Source organism: Corvus hawaiiensis, chromosome 11, assembly GCF_020740725.1.
Source record: "Corvus hawaiiensis isolate bCorHaw1 chromosome 11, bCorHaw1.pri.cur, whole genome shotgun sequence".
Lineage (NCBI taxonomy): Eukaryota > Metazoa > Chordata > Aves > Passeriformes > Corvidae > Corvus > Corvus hawaiiensis.
In genome coordinates this window covers 15,566,345-15,587,696 of record NC_063223.1, presented here as the reverse complement: position 1 = coordinate 15,587,696, position 21,352 = coordinate 15,566,345, and the positions used below count along the sequence as shown (strand labels likewise).

Here is a 21,352-nt window from a genome sequence, read left to right as displayed (position 1 = left end):
TCAGCATCCAAACAGATCAAGTGAACGACTCACACAGGTTCTTCCCTCGATGCAGCCATTTGTTTCAAACAACTGCAACTGCCTACTATGCACTGTATGAAATACTACAGCTGTAGAACTTGACATCTGTGTAAGTAGCAAAATTTTAAGTTTCCTTAAAAATAAGGTGGCAGTCACCTGCCACCGATCTTCATTTCCACACATGAAGGAAGCACACTGAAGATCCATTAACTTGCTGCCTGTTTTCTCTAACACTACTATTCCTACCTCCTTTCAGGTTCTTGATTCTGAAGTGTTTTACTCCCCAGTTTTCTGTTCTTTGTGTACAGCTCGCTCCACCTGCACCACACAGGATCACAGACCTCATGCTGCCACTGTTAAACCAGCCCTATGTCTTTACTTCAGTGAGCTACTGCTCTGAACTTGGGATCATTGTTTCTTCAGCTACGACTCACACCTACAATACTCTTCCTACTATTTTCATGCCCACCTTCTTCCTCAATTACTTTTCCAGCATAGCTGGGAGACAACTGGGGGAAACACCGAGTCAATTTTATTTTTAGACTAGCTCTGCACTATATAATAAATCTACAGCTTAGAGGTTGTTGATATTTTGCCTACACTCTTGACAGGGCTGTTGTGAGGGAACTATTCTCTCAGTATCACTGACAACTTCATCCCTAACACAATAACAATAGAATAACACAAGAAATAGTGACAATAAAAAGCTCACAGTAAACAATAGTGGATGCTCTATTTAAAACACCAAATTAGAATGCAAAAGCCAGTACCAGATATTGTAAAAAAAAATTTTTTTTAATGAAGTCTACCATATTATAGCAACACAGATCAGTAAATCTGTCAATACCATTTACTCTTTTAGCAAAGCACTTAAGTAATGTCTGTCTACTTAACTATTTTGTTGGAAGAAGCTCAGAGAAAACAAATTTATATGGTCTCCCAAGTACAAGTCAGTCCACATTACAGGTAATGGTAATTTAGTGTTTGCAAGGCAGAAAAGCCCTTCCTTTACCCAAAAGATTACTATGACTTAGATACAACATGCAGTGACTTCTCTTGGACTGTATCCCAGGCTCCAGCACTTACACACATGGCAAACACACCACTGCCATTGCAACACCACCATCACATTAAGTTTTACACCAAATGGTGTAAGGGTTCACAGGCCACAGGAGACGGAGAGGGGATAACAGATGACTCTGAACAAATTAACCTACCTAAGAAGCTACCTTGGAAACCTGAAGAGGACAAGAATAAAAGCTCCTGATACCCCCAGCAAATATTAAGATTCTCAGTGTCACTTGCATTGCTTTTTCATGTATCTTTTCAGTCAGTTTCTGAGGGAACACACAAGTTTCCATATTTCCTTACTCAGCCATGCAAATAGAAATAAAACCAATTCCCTTCTGCCTTGTAAGAGGCTCACGTAAATTTTTGTTACAATTTAACTGTACTTCTGCAAAGTTTACATAATACAAACTTTCAATAACTTTACAAATATCTACATTAAAGAGTATCAGTCCAGTTTTCATTATTTATTTTCAGATATGAAAACACACCCTATTTTTTTTTCGTTTAAAGTAGGTTAATGTATAGTGTGATTATGTCCCGCACCCCTCATAATACAACCAATCACTTTAAAAAAAAAAAAGCTGGCATTTTTAAAAAGCCTTTTAGAAGGGTACAAAATTTAAAGTTCTAATTGTTTTGCCATTATTTTAGTCCTCACAGATCATGGTTTAAGTACAAAGTTACACTGCAACAGAATGAAGCAGGAGGGAATGCTATAGTGTAAACAAAACAGTACTAAACTTACTTACCCCTCTGAAATTCCAGCCCTTGGTGGAAGGAAACAAGGAAAAGTTATTCTGTTGCTGCTGTTTTGGCCTGCAAGATGAGACAAAGAAAAGTGTTTACATTTTCAGCTGCCATATTTTCTACCTCAATAACAGAATGACAATAGAGGGAGAAAAGAAAACACATGCTTCAAGTACTAAGACACTTAGACTTCCTTGGCTGTACCTCTGACAGGTTTCTGTCTTCAGTGTTAAATATTTTAATTCAGACTGAGCACTAAGGGACATGGCAGCCTTTCAAGCCTTCAGAGATGCTCTGACTTGATGTCTGACAGCAACTTATTCCTCCCACTGATTTTCAGCAGAGACAACCTTGACCCAAACAGTCTGTGAAGCTGCAATTATACCACGTCATGCAAGATGGTGCAGCTGGACAGGAGGGGGACATTTCACATCCTTTCATGCTGACAGTGGAGCTACACAAAGCTGTAAAAAGCAAGGTAGCCAGCCTCTTGTGTGATGCTAAAAACTAGAAGCTGACTTCTGTTTTTGTTCCTTAAAAAAAAAAAAAAAAAATTTCTTTCTCCTACCTTATAATTAACACTGTACAATTATGTCTGAAAAGTAACCATAACATGGCCCACTTCTCTCCTAATGAGTGCTTTTCACCAGTAAGATCTTCAATTAGTTCACAAAGGTAGGCAAACATTGCTGAGATTTTACACATGGAGTCAGATCAAAGCTCGAGTGACCTGCTGAAGCTGACCAGATCAGCACATGGTTTGGCAGCAGGACCCAAGTGCTGAGCACACTGCACCTCCAACCATGCAATTAGACACATTACAGAAGCGACCACGAATAGTAACAGGAACACAAAAACTTGGTTAAAAAATAGCAAATTAAATGGCTGCTTGTCAAACCTCACCATCCAACAATAACACAACAGATACTGAAGTTAAAGCACTGAACTAACACGCAAGTTCTTCCTGCTGCTTATAGCTCCTGAAGGACTCCAACACACCAGACCCCTATCTCTTTCCTTAGAGTCAGGATAGCAATAGTTTCCACTGTCTTTTTTTCTGTCTTTTATTGGTGTAAAATATTTGGTGTACGGATGCTTTAGTTTCCACGTTCATTAAACACATCATAGAGCTGTGATCACAGTAAACGTTTTTAGATGCCAGCATAACACAAAAAATTATAATCATGACAATTAAGTAATTTTTGTAACATCAAAGGATGAGATGTAAATCTTCTTAGTTCTTCACTGCATCAGCCTGCCAACCAGAAAGAATATTAATATTGAAGTGCATTGGTAAAGTCATTAAAGAGCACAAGGCAGCACACACGACAGATTTTAGTGTTAAAGACTGCCCCACTAATAAATCCTCCTCTACTGCAGCTTCCCAAGTTAAAATATTATGAAATTGAATTTCTAACCTAAAAGCCTCACTGGAATAATAAGTGCATCATAAAAAGAGAAAAATGTGATTAACAAGAGCGACTTACACAAATTATCAATTGTCCTAATGGTGTTTTGCACCTTTTTATTCACAGATGATCTCACACTGGAACCAGTCAGGTTTTTGAGAAAGTACTGCGAGCTTTCTATAAAGTTGTGCTCCTTAGTAATGTTTCAAAAAATATATGTTTGAACTTACATTTCTTCATTTTTATCTTATATTTTAATGCTGTTGATGCATTTAATTTCCCATTTTGTTAAGAATTGCAGTAGTTCTATACTAATTAAGATGAATGTAGGGGAAGCAAAAGACATTTCAACTTCAACAAAGCAAGTTTTATGACAGTTTAGACAATACTTCAAAGGAAATGAAGACTTAATTAAAAATTATCTCTCCCCACAATCATTCTGTAATGAGAACTGAGAACTCTTTAGTAAGCAATAAATTTGTCATATCATCCATCTGCACTCAACTAAAGTCCATCCAGCAGAAGAAGGATGACTAAGCAATTGTTATCATCAACCTGTAACTTTCCCATTCATTGATAGCAACCCAGACTACACAAAAACAGCCAGTCTTTATAAAGAGCAAACATATCAAATCTACATTTTGCCAGTTTTCACAATAGGTATCCTCTTTCCTATTATCAATCAAGAGCCTTACCTCATTTTGGTGAGAATGAATCTCCCCATCATTCACAGTGGTCTGCTAACTCTTCATTTTAATACTACTGTGGCACTATTAAAGGGTCTTAAATGCAGCAGCCTAATGAAACAACGTCGTTTTACCGAACAGTGTTAATTAAAAAGTCAGAGAAACATATGGAGGTCACTCTGTGTTCCTCCATGACTTGCTGACCTGATCTGATACAATTAGGGTACAACAAAATTCTTCACAATTTTTTTTTCCACCTAATGTGTGCATCACTCTTCTAAAACCAAACTGAAGCATTAGACTCATTTAGCACCCTATGTGCTACCTTAAATGCTTTCTTCAAAAATTTTCACTCTCATGCATTTGGCCTGATTATTACTTCCCTATTTTCTACTCTACCAGGGACATTTGAAGTCTAGAACACAGTGAATGTTTCAAGTCCACTTTCCCATTACAAGCGAGCACTTCATACAGCCCATCTCAAACGTACCAAGGTACTAGAACTGTGGAAGGACTGTCCCACTGTTTTCCTGAAAGACTGTTTCAGAAATCTCGCTGTTCTCATAACCAGGAATGATCTAGGTTAAACATATTTGTAAATTGTTTATGATCACCATTCTGAACAAACATTTTTCAGCCAAACACACCCCTAAATCAAAATGAAGTGACATAAAAATTCTGATTCTCAAATGCACCTCAAGTGACAAAATATAGTTCTATCAAAAGCAAGACCTCATTTACAGTTTTCAGTTTGGTCCCTCACTACCTTAAAGTTATTTTGATCTCTTGGTCTTCCCATCTGTCAACATCAGTGAAAACTCTACTGAAAAAAAATTGAAGTATTGCAGATTTTTCAGACAGATTTTAAATTAATGTTTTGCTTTTTTTTTTTTTTCCTTTCCCCTACAGGACAATATTACTGTTACTTCAGATCATTCTGTTTACTGGATAGATCCTTTCTGAAATACAGCAGCACATGAGCTAATTAAGAAACAGCCTATGTTATAAAACTATTAAAACACCAAATTACTATTTGATATTTTAAATACAAAACTGTCAAAGAATTCTATTTTTTAAACAGCCAATAGATACTACACTTTGGTAGGGGGGATACCGGTCCAATAGTGTATTAAACAAACTTGGTTCAGTAACAAAATAATTTACAAGACCAATAATAAAAATCATCACTGGCATAAGTAGGTAGCAGATAGAACAAAATAAAACAGCTTGAAGAAAAAAGGAGGAGATATTAACAGGGATTAAAAGTGATGAGCAGACCTGACTTTTAGAGGCACATAAATCTAAAATAAATTACTCAGATACTATATAGTAAGGCTTTTTCAAACGTCAAGGACGAGGCAGGGATGGTTCCTATAACTGAGTGCACTGTGCTGAACACTCTTGAAATGCACCAAATAGGTTATCACGGACTAGATTATGGTAAGAAAAGGAAGCACAAAGGTAAAGAAAGCAGGAGTTCCTCCCTAAAATTACTTGCAACATGAATCTCAAAGCTGTAATTTCTAATACTTGACCTTTCTTACACATGGATCTCTTTTTGTTTAGCCAAAAGGCACCAAAGCATTTTCTCCTCAGCACCGCAGTGTTAAGAAGGAAAGACTGAAGGGTGAGGATATAAAGGAACTCTCCAGACTGTGGGAGGGAGGGGTCACCAAACCCTCCATCTGAGCTTGGCTTGGGGATCACTATGGAAAGTTTACCTTGGGAATAAAACCTTAAGCCAAGTCCCTCCACTGTGAGGAAAGCACAAGCAGAGACCTGTCCCTTGGAAAGGCAGCCCTGAAGAAACTCAGCATCGAGCCCGTCCCTCTGAGTGTCAAACTGCTCCTCCTCATCAGCAGAAGTTTTAACTGTGTATCCTCCATTTCATCCTCAAGCTCCAGCCGTGGCAACGTAAGCCAGGACATGGCATCTTCATGCCTTAGTAACTAAAACATACCTTAGATCCCTTGAAACATTTACCAGGGAATGACTGACTTGCTTACCTGCTAGCTCCTAGTGATCCTGCGGTTCAATAAGAATAATTTAGAATTTTACTGAACTAAACTTTTGTTACTGCAGGAACTTCTGACATTGGTAATACCCTCTGTGTTCTGGCACTTTCTTTGACCAACTGCTTCTACCACTATTTTGCAGCCTAGGGAATAAAATGCATTTGTCCTTAAGATGGGCAGGGTTTTCTGTTTAGGTTCCCTCACACACATACTATGGATATATTATAAAAATATTTATATAAGGCCAAATTAACATGCCTTCCAGAATAAATCAGTGGAGCTTTTTTATGCAACTTTTACTGTGCTGTAGGTTAGTTATATAATGACAATTGGCAGGTAAGTGTATAAAGGAATCTAAAAACTAAAATACAGACTGAATGTTTTAAAGATTCTATTACATTTACTAACAAAAGTGCGTTATCTGCCTTGAAGCACGATGGTGAGTTAGGTTTATGGCAATTTAGATTAAGCTCACGCAACTTTTATATCTTTATCTGATCCTCCAGTCTATCTGCACACAGAATCACTGACTACAAGGGTATCTTTTAGATATGAATATCCAAACTGTGCGTGGTCTGTTTAAAATATTCAGCTGGTACATCCGTTCAAAGATAAAAGCTCATTTCGCAAATCTACATGAATACTCAGATAATAAAAGCAAAGCTCAAACCACTTAGAGACAAACTGTGCTAAGTAAAAATTCTTTTCAATCTGCAAAAATAAAGGTTGTTACTACAGCTGTGAATATTTTACAAAGATGCTGTTAAATAATAAATAGTACTTACTGCTCAGATCTGTTCTTTTTGATGTCAGCTGCTCAACCTATCAGAAATGTACACTAAGACACAGGTCACAAAAGCACATTGATTTTAACACACTGGAATAGTTGCAATATTAAATTTCACACACAGAAAATGTCGAAGTGGTTTACCTGGTGAAGCCTGAGATGTGCAAGAGCATTTTAGCTTTGAACAATAGTTTTGAATACTGATTTTCTTAGATATTTTAAGCAACAGATAATAATGTACCTTTGGTACTGATTTTAAAAGCAGAAAAAAAGCTCATGCTTTGACCTACTTAATAAAAAACATTGACTCATCCATTTGTAATCTCAAATACTACTTCTCTTTTATACTAGGCCTGTGCATTTTGGCCCTAAAAGGAGATTGTGGAAAATTCCATTTATTTTCCAGAAGCGTAAAACAAATCTAACACAACAGAATCGGGCTCAGAAAATATTTAAGTTCCTATAGAGAGTTTATTTGATGGGATTTTCTTGCTAAAGGCAAAGTAACTCCAAGACTGGGTGCATGTTTCATTTGCCAGAGCCCCATCCTGCAGACAGGAGCTCGTCACAAATGGGTAACTGGGGGTGGGGTGGCCACTCAGCTGAGCAAGACTGAACACTTCGTATCTTGAGAGAAACAAAAATACTGAGAAAAAAACAATGACTGATTTTCAGCTGCTGTGCTGACTTCCTGAATGTGAACATAATCTTTTATTGTCCTACTATCGTGAACTGGCATAAACGCATTAAGAAAGAAAAACAGCCCCTGTGACTGTGGCTGCAAAAAGCAGGTACATGTAGCAGTGAGCTATCACACACCTACTCTTTTCCCATGCTTTCTGCAGAACATGTTTATTTATACTGTGAATCAATGCACCCTACCATAAAATATCCCATCACTAGCAAAACCCAAAGAAGCTACAAAATGCTTTTTTTTCGTATCTGTATTTGACTGCTTTCCTGGAAAAATGAAAAACATCTCTATGAAAGATGAAAATAAAAAAATCTGAAGGCCAACTGAAGAGCTATGTTTCAATCTAAAAATCAGGTATTCCAAATGATAGAACGTTTCACCTTCTGAAGAATAACAAGCTTGATTTAAAGCTTTTACCATAAATTATTTCTTCATTTCTAATTACTGCAAGTTAATGAAATACATGCCATCAATATACATCACTATAAAAGTATCCTCCCTGATATACATGAACTCTGGTCACATCTGAAAGAGAAATCCTTGGCTGACGCCCAACAGGAGGACCCAGACTTTTCTGCTGTTTGACAAAGGTACAGCTGCATTAATGCTGGGGAGGATGTGAAGAGAGTCCTGTGTTATGTTTCTGTAACAAAATATCACCATTCATGAATATTGTAAAAGGCTGAGATGAGAGAGGTAATTCACAGCCTTACTTTGACTATGCAGCCTAAAAATATTCTTGTATCGTTTCAATTATGTTCTGAAGAAAAAACGGCAATAACACTGGTTAATTTTTAGTCATTACCTCGTCCCACTGGTGTATCTCAGAGACACGCTGAATTCTTTACAGGGAGAACAACTGCTCATTCAAAAGAAATGTTTGCTCATTTCCACCCAACAGCCACAGAGGATCCTGTGGTCCATGGGAAAAACAAGATCTGACGGTAAGGCTTAAATGCCCCATCATCACAGCATCAGAAAAAGCCAAGCCTCGGGGCAAAAACCACAACACTCATGCTCAAGGAAAGACAAGTCTGCTTCATTTTGTTTTCAAACTAGAACCTAAGGCTGGGAAATCCACTTAGGTTAGCAAGACTGTATACTTGCTGGTTTGACAGAAAAAAAAGGGTTTTCACACAGAGAAATCAAACAAGGGATTTCATAGCTGCTAAAAATCCACCCAAACAGCACTTTCAGCTCAGCCATAGAGAACCTACTAACACCCTCAAAATCCACTCAAGTGCCATCACATCATGTTCTTGATAAAGGAAATGGGTGCGTTCTGAAAGCCCTTTCTGTTTGGATTCATCTCATCTGGCTCTTTCTGAAGGTAAACTTGAGTTCCTGTGGAGCTGTGATTCACTAACAGGCATTCAGAGAGAACAGAAGGACTGAACAAAGAGGATAACAGTACTTAAAACAAGTAACATCTGGAGGCAAGTCGGTCCTATACACGATTTTAAACTACACTGCTGGCTCTTTATCCTTCATTTGCAACTTCATATTTTTCTGCATTACAGTTTGTATTTCACCTGAAAAGGCAAAAAATGTACGTTTGTAACTAAAACGTCATATAGGATCATCATTATAGTCCACTTAGAGACTTCTCTGTGTTGGAAAGTAAAACATTCCTGCATACTTTTCAAGAGAGCTGTGTGATACTTTCACACCTTGCTCTCAAGGATATGGCACTAAGCCAGTCAGTCAAGGAAAGAAATCTGCTTTGATTAAATGTGATCAGTTATAGAGGAGTAACTTTCAGCATAATGTTTCACTGAGCAAGACTGATCTTGCTCGAAGGGTTTTACACTGAATGACAAGAACCACTCCTGCAATCTCTATGCAGACAGACCAGAACATCTTATCTTGAGATTGTAACAGGCCTGTCACCACCAGAGCTAATAAACTAAACTTTTCCAAGTGAATGCAGCTATGCCCATAACTTATCTTCAGCATGCAGTAACTGCCTCTCCAGGAAAGTCAAATTATACCACAATTTTCTGTCTCCATTAGTTCTGCCCTCCAGCATGCCTAAAGGATTGGAGACTGTCATGGCAAATTCCATTTAGCTACTTTGTCACATAGAGGTCAATAACTTGGATGTAAAAATCTCACCAAAGTTTAAATTCTGCAACATCCTCGGGCCTTGCTCAGAACACAAGCATTTTATGATGGCATAACTACACCATGGACAACAGAAATTCTCCCACACTTTGAGCATTGTCAATTAAATAAAGAACAGAATATTAAGAAGTGGGGGGAAAGTCAGAAATTCATAGAATAATACCATCATTAAGGCTGCAAAATACCTCCAAGATACCCAACCTTTGACTGATCACCACCATGTCAACTAACCACAGCACTCAGTGCCACATCCAGCTGTTTCTTGAACTCTTGCAGGGATGGTGACTCCACCCCATCCCTGGGCAGCCCATTCCAATGCCTGACCCCCCTTTCAGTGAAGAAATTCTTCCTGATGTTTAATCTGAACCTCCCTTGATACAGCTTGAGGCCATTTCATCTTGTGCTGTCATCTCCTCTTGTCCTCCTCACGTTAGCAATAGCAAAACCTTTCATGGGAAGTTGCACTATTTATATCAAGCCTGAGGGACAAAGCTTCAACTTTTTAAACCTTTTGCCATTTCTAGAGATTTTTTACTTAGAATTTTTTTTTTAAATCCCAAATCATGATACTTTATCTCTTTTTCCTTTGGGTGTTGTTTTAAAGACAAGCATCCAATAAAACCTGGGAGAGAGCACTTACAATCTATTAGATTACCAAGACCAATAACAATAACAAATGCAACAAAATATTTAAGATACTCACAGCTGAAACATCTGTATGCATGTGATATCATTATGTGATATATAGCTGCAAGTTATCAAGATCAAACTATGGAGCTTTTAGATTTACAAAGACATTTTTGCTTGTAAGACTTTCACCTGCATTACTAGCAGATTGTACACCACAGGGGCCCAAATAAATAGTGATTTCACCTCCATTTCACCACATTTCCATCTGCACGGTAATTCCTATTAAGTTGCATAAATAACTCTAAGAGCAACTATCAGCCCCCGGAGCTTAGAAAACTATTTTCTCCTCATATATAACAAAGTGCTCTTCACTATTTTCTTATTCAGCTTTAACAAATTTTTTTAGATCTCAAAAATAATTTTCAGAGTATTTAAAATATTTATTAGTTTCGTTTCCCTTTTCTTAATAAAACTCATTAGAACTTTTCCTTGTGGCCACAAATCCCCTGAGCACCATAAGCATTTTGTGTTACTCCCTGACAGTGAAGCTACCAAATCAAGCCCTGAAATGCTTTCAAGTTTAGAAGTTTATTCATATCATAAACACCAGACTGGTTTCCCCTTTGTTCTGAATGAAAGTGAAATAAATATGAACAAGGCAGTTGTATGCCAACAAAGGCCAGTTTACAAGTACAAGGAGAGCTAGATTTAACAACAAACAGTTTCAGGATATTTCATTTAACACTGACAAATTTATTTCTTAAAAAAACAGGAGAGTTTTTGAAGGCAATTTATAAATAGATGCTGAAGTCAACAAATACTGACCTCTACCATGTGACTTGTGTGATCCTGACCTTTGTTGCACAGTGAGGTCAGAAGGTTACCAAGATAGTTTTATCTTCAAGAAGGATGTAAATAATTTACATAATGACTAATACTGTTAATAAAAACCAAGTTATAGCTCCTGAGCAGAAGATTTTGTACTACAAATTTGGCTTAAGAAGTTTCTTTACAACATAAAACATTTGAAGCTGGTGCCAAATTTTGCATCTAATGTTTCTAACACTTTTCACTGGTCTGTGGGATGATACTTCAGCAATACATTCAAAGGGTGTTTCTACTCTGAAACCAGACACACCTGTCAACATATGTGGGTTTCTATGCAAGAGAATGACTTCCTATTAAGTAAGCAAACCCCCATACTTTCACTGAAGGGACATTTAACCTGAGATGCAAAAGCAAAATGTTTTCAGTTAGTTATTATTCACAGCTGGGTTCCCGTGGGAACATTCACTGTTGCCATAGTAATTACTATAGAAACCCTGAATGCAATGGAGTCAAACCTGTTGAAACTGTGGTACCATTAAAGCTCCATTCAAAATAACCACTCAGGACAGAAAATGTTCACTAATATCTGCTTTTGGCAACAACAAGTTAGGTTTTCTAGACTCTTCAATATCAATACACTAACTACGTTAATTTCAGCCGAAGACCATTTTACAAAAGAAACATGAAACCTTGTTAAAATAATCTTCTTACAAGTACAGAATCCTTTATTTTAAACTAACATCATACCAGTGACGGCTCTGGAAGGGTTCATATGTGTTGTCCCAGGTCAAAGAAGATTCATTAAAAAGTTCATTTATCAGTAGGAGATATCTGGAGCTAGGGTTTTTTTCCAAAATGCATATATATGTATATATAAAAAATAAAATTTATCTCTATGGATACATATTCACACTCCTATACCTTTTCTTTCCTTCTTGATTACTATCCCTGCAAAATCAAGCATTAACACATGAAGTGAGGCAGGAAATGGGATTTTGCTGTAAAGTAGACCAGTGATGAGCCACCAATGGAAGAAATTAGTACCCGCACATCTGCACACACAGTTTTGTTCTTTATTTTCATCAGGTTTTTGGTTTTTTCCAGACACTCTCCACTATTAGGTTTCTTCAGAAACTTTTAATGCCATGCCTTTAAATTAGAACACATTTATCTTTGTTCTTACTCTTGCTGATAGCTAATGTATTTGGGTTTCAGTGAGGTACATTAGAGACACACACTGCAATATTCCATTATAAAAACTGAAAAGCTCCCTACTCACAAACACAGGAGAACAGGCTTTTTCAGCCTCTATACAGAAAGCACTGGAACACAAGGACAATATTCTCAGTCACTACAGCAGCTGAAGTGAGTGTCAAACCACAAGGGAAGAAATCAAACAGATGTTGATTTGATCAATGATGATGCAAAAGTATTTAATGTTTCCTTTACGGTCACAGATACCAGAACTACTGTTGCTAGCCATAGGTGAGTGATCCTACTCCTAAATATGTAAAGTGCATTTCTGGAGCCAAGCTGTTGGATTTTTTCCAGTCACTTATACTGTATCTCTTGATTAATAAAACACTATCTGTGCTTTCAGGACAGCATTTTTCATTTCCAAATGTGTCAAAAACGCTGTTCTGTGATTCTATGAACTGATGTGAGAGAGTTCACTTCATCTGATACTCTCCCCACCTCCAACTGAAGAGTGGTCACACATCAAGGACTTCAGGCTGCTGCAAGATTCACTAACAATATTATCTAAGAGCCCTACAAGCAGATCTCCCAACCCCGACAACTTCAAACCGAGAAAGAAGAGATATGCAGTGATTTGACGAGTCAATCACTCAGAAAAGTGGCACAGTAATGAAGAACAAGCTTGCAAGTCTGATGTTCCAGTATGGGCTCCTTGCTCAGGGTAAAGATTGAAGATAAAAGCTGCTTTCTCACTTCCAAGAGACCAAAGCGGCACCAGAGCGAGGTGAAGCCGCATTCACATCCCATGCACGGCATGGGGTGAGATGTGACCTCGTGATCTCAGCCAGAACTAAAGATCAGGGGTTTAGCGTGGAGCACACCCGGTGACAGCACAGCCTCAGCTCGCTGCTGCACACACAGTCTCTGCTTGCTGAGCAAGGTCCTTCCAGTGGCAGCAGCCCCCAGGCTGTGTCCCACACCTCAGCACTCACCACCTCTGTGCTCCCCTGCCATGACAGGGATGTGGTCAGCTCAGGGCAACACTTGTGCTGCTGTTCTTTACCAGGGATGTGAGTGGCCACGCTCTCCGGGGCCCTCTCTCACCATGCTTGTGCTAACTGGGATCTCTCACCTCAACCCACACACAATTATGTTAAAACTGGAGTTCATATGGTCTGATATTTTTCATATCTACTAAAAAACGAAACGAGGCAATGAGTTCAAAAGCTGCTGGCAAGACCAACAGCCCAGTCACATGTCATTTCCTGGGGAAACCAGGCTCTCTTCAAACCACACACACACCTTTTGCAAGTCTGACTTGCTGAGGTACCTTGAAAAGCAAAGAAAATGGTTCCAGAACTCCAAGCTGCCATGTCCCTTGGCGTCCTACTGAGAAAGATAAAAGTTGGGGGGTTATTTGGTTGGATCTTTAAACTCAAAATGTGTCATAACTTTTATTCTTCAAGTAAATCTATGGAATGGGGAAAAAAGGCTGTTCTTTAAATTGTCATAATGAATCAACCTCCCTATGTGGGAAAAAATGAAATTATTTTTTCTCCAAGTTCATAGAATCAGGTGACTCTTCTCAAGAGAGAAATATTTAAAATTACTAACAAGTGAAAAATATTAAATGTTAATCCTTATCCACAAAGATAAACATTAACACTGTGTCTGATATGCAAACAAGCTTTAAAATGATCACTAAATTCAATTGTGAAAAAAAAAGACAAAAAAAACCCGCAAAAAAGAAGCATCACAATATTTTTAAGTTATCTTTAAATGGAAACCTGATCAGAACAGTTACATCTTTGCTTTAGTGGAATATAAACAGAGTTGCACTACACTCGTAATGGAGTTCTACTGTGAGCAAAAGCCTCAGCTAACAAAAAAAAAAACTTGCCCTATAGTGCATTTGAGATGTAACTGATTGCTAAAAGGCTATTAAGGCATTAAATTACCATAGCAGACATTTATTGTAAGCATGCTCTGATATCAGGAGTGTCAATCTTTGCACACCAATTACAACGCCTAATAGACATTAACACATAATAAAAAGGTAGGTGTTACTACATTTTTATAACTGCTTCACACAAAAAACCTTTCTGTTCTTACAGAAATCTCAAAACATGTACGAAGTACTGTTTAAAGAACCTGAAAATTTAGATATTTCACTTTCAAATAAATACAGGCACTTGAATAACTGAGCTTGTCTTCCTACACAAGTTAGCACTGTAAACAAAAGGAATTCACACGCTTTGTTTAAGTTTCCACTTGATTAAGTCTGGAACAAAGCAAGACAACAGTCGTCCATACTGATCCCAAATCTTGCTCTGCAGCACCACAGTGTTGTTTACCTGAGCAATTTCTAAACTGCTGGGCTAGGCTGAGAAAACAGGTCAGCATTTCCTCAGGGAAAACACAGCTTGTTGCTTCACCAGACTAGAAACTGTCCTCACCTAGTCACCCAGCCGATGCAAAATCCTAAATCAACTGTGACCTGATGATGGATTAGACAGTTTTGGGGACTACCAATATGTTGGCAAGAGAGTCACAGATTCCTTACTGGGCAAAAAATATTATTTTAATCACCAATTAAAACAGTTTGACTAGAAATGGGTAAGGAAACAATACTCAGAAACCTTGATGGAATTTAACATGAGACCATTTCCTTTAAATAAGGACACCAGAGATTCAGAATCCAAAAAAATTTTTGCCAGTTCTAGAGTCGTTGGTCAATCTTTCAACCTGCCCTTTGTGACAATTACGTGTTTCTGTAGGTAGAAGTCAGTTGCTGGAAGGCCTGAGGCAGGAGCATGGTAAGAGAAAATCATGATCACATCCTACCTGTACTGTTTATGAGAAAAACAAACAGCTGAACATTCATGGCCTGTGTTCCTCAGGGAGGCAGGGACGGCTGCTTCAGTTACATGAAATTACACATTCGTAGAGGAACATAAGAAATCACTATTCTGTTTATGACTACAAACTTAGCATATACAGTTTTTCCAAATTAAGTGCACAGAGTCAGGGGACATTTCACTGTTGTCTCCTTGCAAACAGGCTGTTTAGGAGCTGCAAAAGAAACCTGCTTCACCTGACAAGAGGAAGCTCTGAAAAGCACACCTACAGACCTGAAGGACACTGCTGGTCAGAAAAGTCCAGCCTTACCCATCCTGCACACACAGTGAGCAAAATCAAACGCATATAACCTTCAGAGAGATAATTAAGACGTGATTCTGGTGCTAAAGAATTTACCTTTTCAATACCTTGATACAGATACTAAAAAACCACCATGAAACCAAGTCTTGTAACATTAAGTCCTTCAAAAAAAAGACAAACACCAGCAAGTGGGAGAAGTCTGGCCACGGCTTAAATGGAATTAAAAGATGGCATATTTACTGAAGGAAACAACCCCGGCGGGGGCAGGACCCGCGGCAAGGAGCGCCCTCCGCGGGGCACAGCGCGGAGCGGACAGCAGCGCCCTGACGGCTGCGGCTCCCAAAGCTCAGCTGCCTCGCTGCCCCAGCACACGGAGAATGAAAAGATCACACTCCAGCAGAGTGAAAGGCAACAGCTGGAGGAGTTTATTAAAATTTTGTTATTTCAGGAATAATAAACCAGCAGATTATTAAATAAATTTCAACAGTTTATGATAAACTAATTTAACCCCCTAAATCCTATATTTTCTCCCTGCTTTCTTCTTCATTTGTATGGAGATTGGTGGATATTTCCAATAGGTTTCTGTTTTGTTATGCAGTGCCCCCACAGCACTGCACAGGGGAGAAAGATGAAAGAGCTCTTTGGGTCAGTTGCTAGTTTAGATAAAGAAGGATATCTGGGGGAAGAAAAAAACCTCCAAACTTATGAAATCTGATGGATGGGACAGAAGAGGTGCTATATACCAGGGTAGATACAATAAAAGCATATCATGACTTTCCCTGCCTGCACTTTGATACAAATCCCTTACTGATTTGTAGTTGACTTAGCATGACTCCCTCCCTGCACTGAGTTAGAGAAACAGCAGATCTGAGTGGGAGGGAAATGTGCCTAAGCATGCCCAGGTACAACCTGCCAGACCTAGCTCTGCTGTAGTAATAAATAATGGATTATAAAGTGTCAAATGTGAATGTACCTAATGAAATTGCAGAGAGACCTCAGTTTTTAAAAATCTGAGTGCAACTTCTCTCTTTTATTTATCTAGTCATATACCACTTGATTTTAATCTGTGGAATAAAAACACATTATATAGCTTTCAAAATAGAGTCATATTTATCTTACTGTTCTCTACAGAGTGGAGCTGGGGAAACCCCAAGAGAGAAAAACAGAGCTCCTCCTTTTTGGTGCAATTTGCAACGATAAATGAGTCTTTGAAACAAAATCTTCTCTACACTCAGAAGCATAGTAGTAATTGAATTCCCTTTTTTAAAAACAACTTCAGAATCCATTTCTTAAAATGAAGACTTAGCTGGAGAGCTCATAAACTACAGTCAACTCCTGGCCTTCACCACCAAGTACAAAGCCCAACAAAGAAGGTGACAACAAACCACATCTATTCCTGGCAATACATTAAATTAATTTTTAATTCATGCTTCTTACAATAATAATTAAGCTCAAAGTCAGGGAAGAAAAACATGATTTTTTCATACTAACTAACATAAGAGGATATTCTGACATATTTGCAGGTATTTTTTAGTCACACATCTTTAGTGAGTTTCTATTCATAATGACCTTAACATTCATATCCCTATTCACACAGGTTTTCTCTTTCCACATCAAAAGAAATAAGTCTGCTGAGGAATTTCCTTGTGTAGTTTTAAGGCAATGGAACGACAATCTAATACAGAAAAGCCGTCTTTTGTGTCCCAGAGATTTGCAGGTGACCAAATGTATTCAGCTGAAAGATACACATTCAAATCATTGTCTCTGACACCTACCTGTTGAAATTTTCAGGGCCCACAGGAATATGCAGTTAATTTAACCAGTTCATACATCCTCCAGCCTTCCCTCCCCCTCAAAGGAAAGACCAAATGACGAATCAGCCTTCTGTTTCTGATCTTTTGTTTCCAACTACTGCAATGTATAAATATTTCCAAAGAAATACCGTTTGTGTTCCTTAAAAACTTTATCACCAGCTCCCTCTACAGCCAGAGAATTATCTAAGAACTTTTTTTTTTATGGGGGGGGAAGGGAGGGAAAGAGAGGAAGTGTCTTCCTATCAGTATCAGAGTATTAACTAGAAACTCAACTGTAATATGGGCTGAACAAGCATATAAAATAATAACAAACTGTTTATAAGAACAGATTCTGGGATCTTAGTGAAAAGAAATCATGACCAAGGACAGGAATCTTTAAAAAGAGAAGCAGGGTAAGCATACAGGAAACAGATGGTTACCAGTGGTAGATCACTGGGGTTTGGGGGTTTTTTTTACATTAAAAAAAAGTCCCACTTCATTTAGACACATGCACATCCACCCACACAGAGAATCAAGATGTTTCAAAGTGATTAGCAGAAACTCACACTCACTGTCCCCTGCTCTGCCAGTGAGGAGCTGCACAAGAAACTGGGATGGAAATGGCCATGGCAGCTGAGCCGAGCTGGCCACAGGGATATTCCATAATTCAGGAGGTCATGCCCAGTATAAGAGGGAGCCAGAGGGGGTCGATTGTTGAATGAGGATGGGCATCGGTCAATATCTGGTGAGCAACCCTACCGTGCATTGGTTGTTTCTCTGTCCCTTTCATTACTATTACTACTACTGCTGGGAAAATCGTTAATTGTAACAAATAGTCTTTAAATCTTGTGAATTCCTTTCGCTTTAACTAAAGCAGGACAGTGCTTAGTCCTGTATTAATGTGTGCAAGTGGTTACTGCAGCCTTAAAGTCTGTGGGCCTGAGCAACACTGATAAGCAGCTGTGTCTTGGTCAGACCACATCAGCTGGGGTGCATTCAAAGGGAAGAAACTTTCTTTTTGGAGGCCTGTGATCAAAAAAGGATGATTTCAGGAATGGAATGTTCCCCAAATGACCACCAGAGACCCTCAAAAGACCCCTACTCTAATGTAAATAAACTCCAAGAAGCGATTTGAATATGCAAAAGAATTTGTGTGAAAGTTTAGCATGTATGTATGAGTTTGGGGAAATGTAATGAATATGTATAAGTACATAGATTTAAACTGGTCTGTTAGGTAGTGGGTTAGGCAGAAATATCCCCCTCATGCCTGGCACCTAAAATAAAAGTGATGCCTCTTTCAAATACTGAAATTACAGTGCTAGAGTGTTTTATTCCCAACTTTGGTGACACTATCATTGTCATTAGTTAGGGGTTAAGCCACAGCAACCATGAAGGAGGGAAGGCAGTGTTTTCCTTTACTTGGCTTGTTAACAGGTTTTCTAATTTTCAATTAGAAATTTTTACTATTTCTGCAATTTTTTGTGGATTTTTTTCAGAAGATAATAGAGAAGGAAAAGAAAATACAGCAAGATGCTGCATATCTGAATGAGAAAATAAGGCTCTACAGCACGAATAAGAACTAAGCTGACAAATTTCATCCTTGTTCTAAACTACAAAAACTCATTTACTCGATGTTTGGAAGACAGCACTTAAGGAGATGTTTTTATCCTCTATAATCATAATTTCAACTTACAAATGACCAAAACCTGAGTTAGGGATGGTGAGGCCTCCTTCCATAGTGTATTAGTTATTAACATTGGTGATCCAAGCCTAATCACCTGTGTTATTTATCACCCTGACAGCATGCACTTCTCTAATCCACAAAGGGGAAGAATGAAAATAAGTTTAAAAAATTTAACATATCAAGATATGAAAGCCTGGTTACTTATGTAAAGCTGTACAGATTCAGCTTCTCAGTATCCGTGATTCCTACTCCAGCCAAGAGAGTTACTCACACAGTCCAAAGTGACATTTTTTATTAAATTTATTTTCTAGATTTCACCAGGATAGCCCGTATGGAAGAATACAAGAATATATTTCTATAAAACAAATGGACTGACAGATTTTTACACTCCTTTCCTACATCAAAGTAACTAAAAGTTATAGTGTTAAAACATGCTTCATTGCTTTAATAAATAAATGTATTTCACTCCCTCTATACACTCCCTGTGAACACTCAGTTGATTTGCCAGAGTACAAAAGCCATGTCACCAGCCTGTGCACTAACACACGTTCATAAACAAAATACCATTGAGAGCAACCTAAAGATGGCATTATCTTTTACTTGGATAAAAAGTTCTTGATATTCAGCTGGAACCAATTTCAGATATTTCAGAAATGTCTGTTGTATCTCGCTCCCTCAGCTAACAGCTATAATAAAGAGACATGCAACTCTGAAAAAGCAGGTAGAGCCCATCAGTCATAACCAAGAATGCAGCAGATGTTTTAAGAGGCACACCATCAACAGAAATTATTTGCGGTATGACCTAGAGATAGTGTAATAACATGTACAAGATGCAGATTACAGCTTTATCCAGGAATCTAGTGAGTGATGATCTTTCACCAAAAAAAAGAAAAAATGAACTCCCTGCAAAAAACCACCAAATATTACCTACAAGCAGCAGCCTTAGATTCATAAGGTGGTTTTTAAACAAGCAATCAGTAACTCACCTCTGCTGCTATTTCTTTATGCGATCCCAGAAAAAAAGCCAAGGGCGGGGTGGGAAGAGGGAAGGAGAACAGCCAGACACGAGAGAGGGAACAGACACAGCCGCTCATCCGAACCAAGGCTGCCACCTCGTGGGCTCGGGCCGGGGGCAGCCCCAGCGCTTTTCTTTCTCAAGGCAGCAATCAAGAGGTTTTTGATCCCATCCAGGATGAGGAAATGCAATCCATACTTAGTTTTGTAAGACATGATGATTGAACATATGTTTAAACTTGTACTTGCCTCTGGGGCATATTTTCTTCAGCTACAAAGCCCATTTCAAGTGTGCATGAGGTAAAGTCAGCAGCTGGTGAGTGCACTTACTTTAACCATTTCAGCACATTCTCATCTCTCACTGTTTGTGGGTGTGCTACAAGCCTCATGAGTCACCCTCTCCATGCCCTACGTCATTCTCCTGGATCTTCATCCACTTCCTTTAAGGGACTGGTCTCAGGCTGCAAGTCCCAATGCAAGTGATTCCCCTGTAACAATTCAATTCTACTACTCCTTTTATGGGCAGAGAAGTACTTTAAATAAACTAGGAAAGTTAGGTAAGATAGAAGTGATTTTATATATATATAGTAAATATTTATCCACTTTATTAAGAGTAGTTGGTCATAATTATCATGTTATGCTGACTATCCTGAATATTCTTCAGCTTTCCAAGAAAAGCATTTTCTCTCTTTGTAATAAGACATGACTAGAAAGCAACTAATTCAAGGCCTCTTGCAGAAAAGATTAATTTTATCCAGCTATCTAAAGTGTTAATCTGTAATTTATGGGGTTCCTTTTTGTACACATTGTAACCTTGCATTCCCCAAACATGTATGTGCCTTTTTGTAATCAAACATCTGCAGTTAAACTGCACTTAACTAAAGCCAGTTTAATTCAGCTCTCCAGGATGACTCATTTCTACTGATTAAACAAGGATATAGGAGAAACAGGGAAAGTTGTGAAACTTGTTTCTCTTCTTACTGTAATTCCAGACCATAATTCTTCCTTCATCAACTAGCAGCTGGCAAAATGTGCAACAGAGTCAAGATGATTTATTGTCACGAAACCTTACTTCCCCACACAAGCTAAGAGTCAGTTTGTGCACTTGTCTGTCTTTGAGGTGCAGAATGCAGCAATTTAGCTACTCTGTTCTGATCCTTACTGAGGAAGAAGGGCTGTCATTAAAACCACAGGAATTAAGGTAAAATCTATGTGTATCTACTATTATGTGGTATCTACACAGTTCCTCATAAAGTGAAGATGCACATTTTCAGCTGCTCACTACTGCTTTCCTATCTTGCTTTTACTCATGGGGGTTTCTTAGTCATGAGGATGTCAGTTCAAGTATTATTGTAGTCTCAGTTGACCCTATTATTTCTATTTTGTTCTTAAACAGATTAATTTATATATTAAAAAAAAAAAAAGCACTTCAAATATAGGTTTGTACAATACTCCAGAATAACTACTTTTTCTATACCAAAGAGTTTCCAGAC

General features: G+C 38.2%; 1 protein-coding gene across 1 annotated transcript in view; it reads right to left on the bottom strand.

Annotated features, from left to right (window-relative positions):
* Positions 1-21,352, bottom strand: part of ARHGEF3 (Rho guanine nucleotide exchange factor 3) — a 110,960-nt gene that overhangs the window by 73,705 nt on the left and 15,903 nt on the right. Inside the window, 1 exon segment of the mRNA XM_048315641.1 lies at positions 1,842-1,908. Within this exon segment, the coding sequence (XP_048171598.1) occupies positions 1,842-1,908 (67 nt within the window).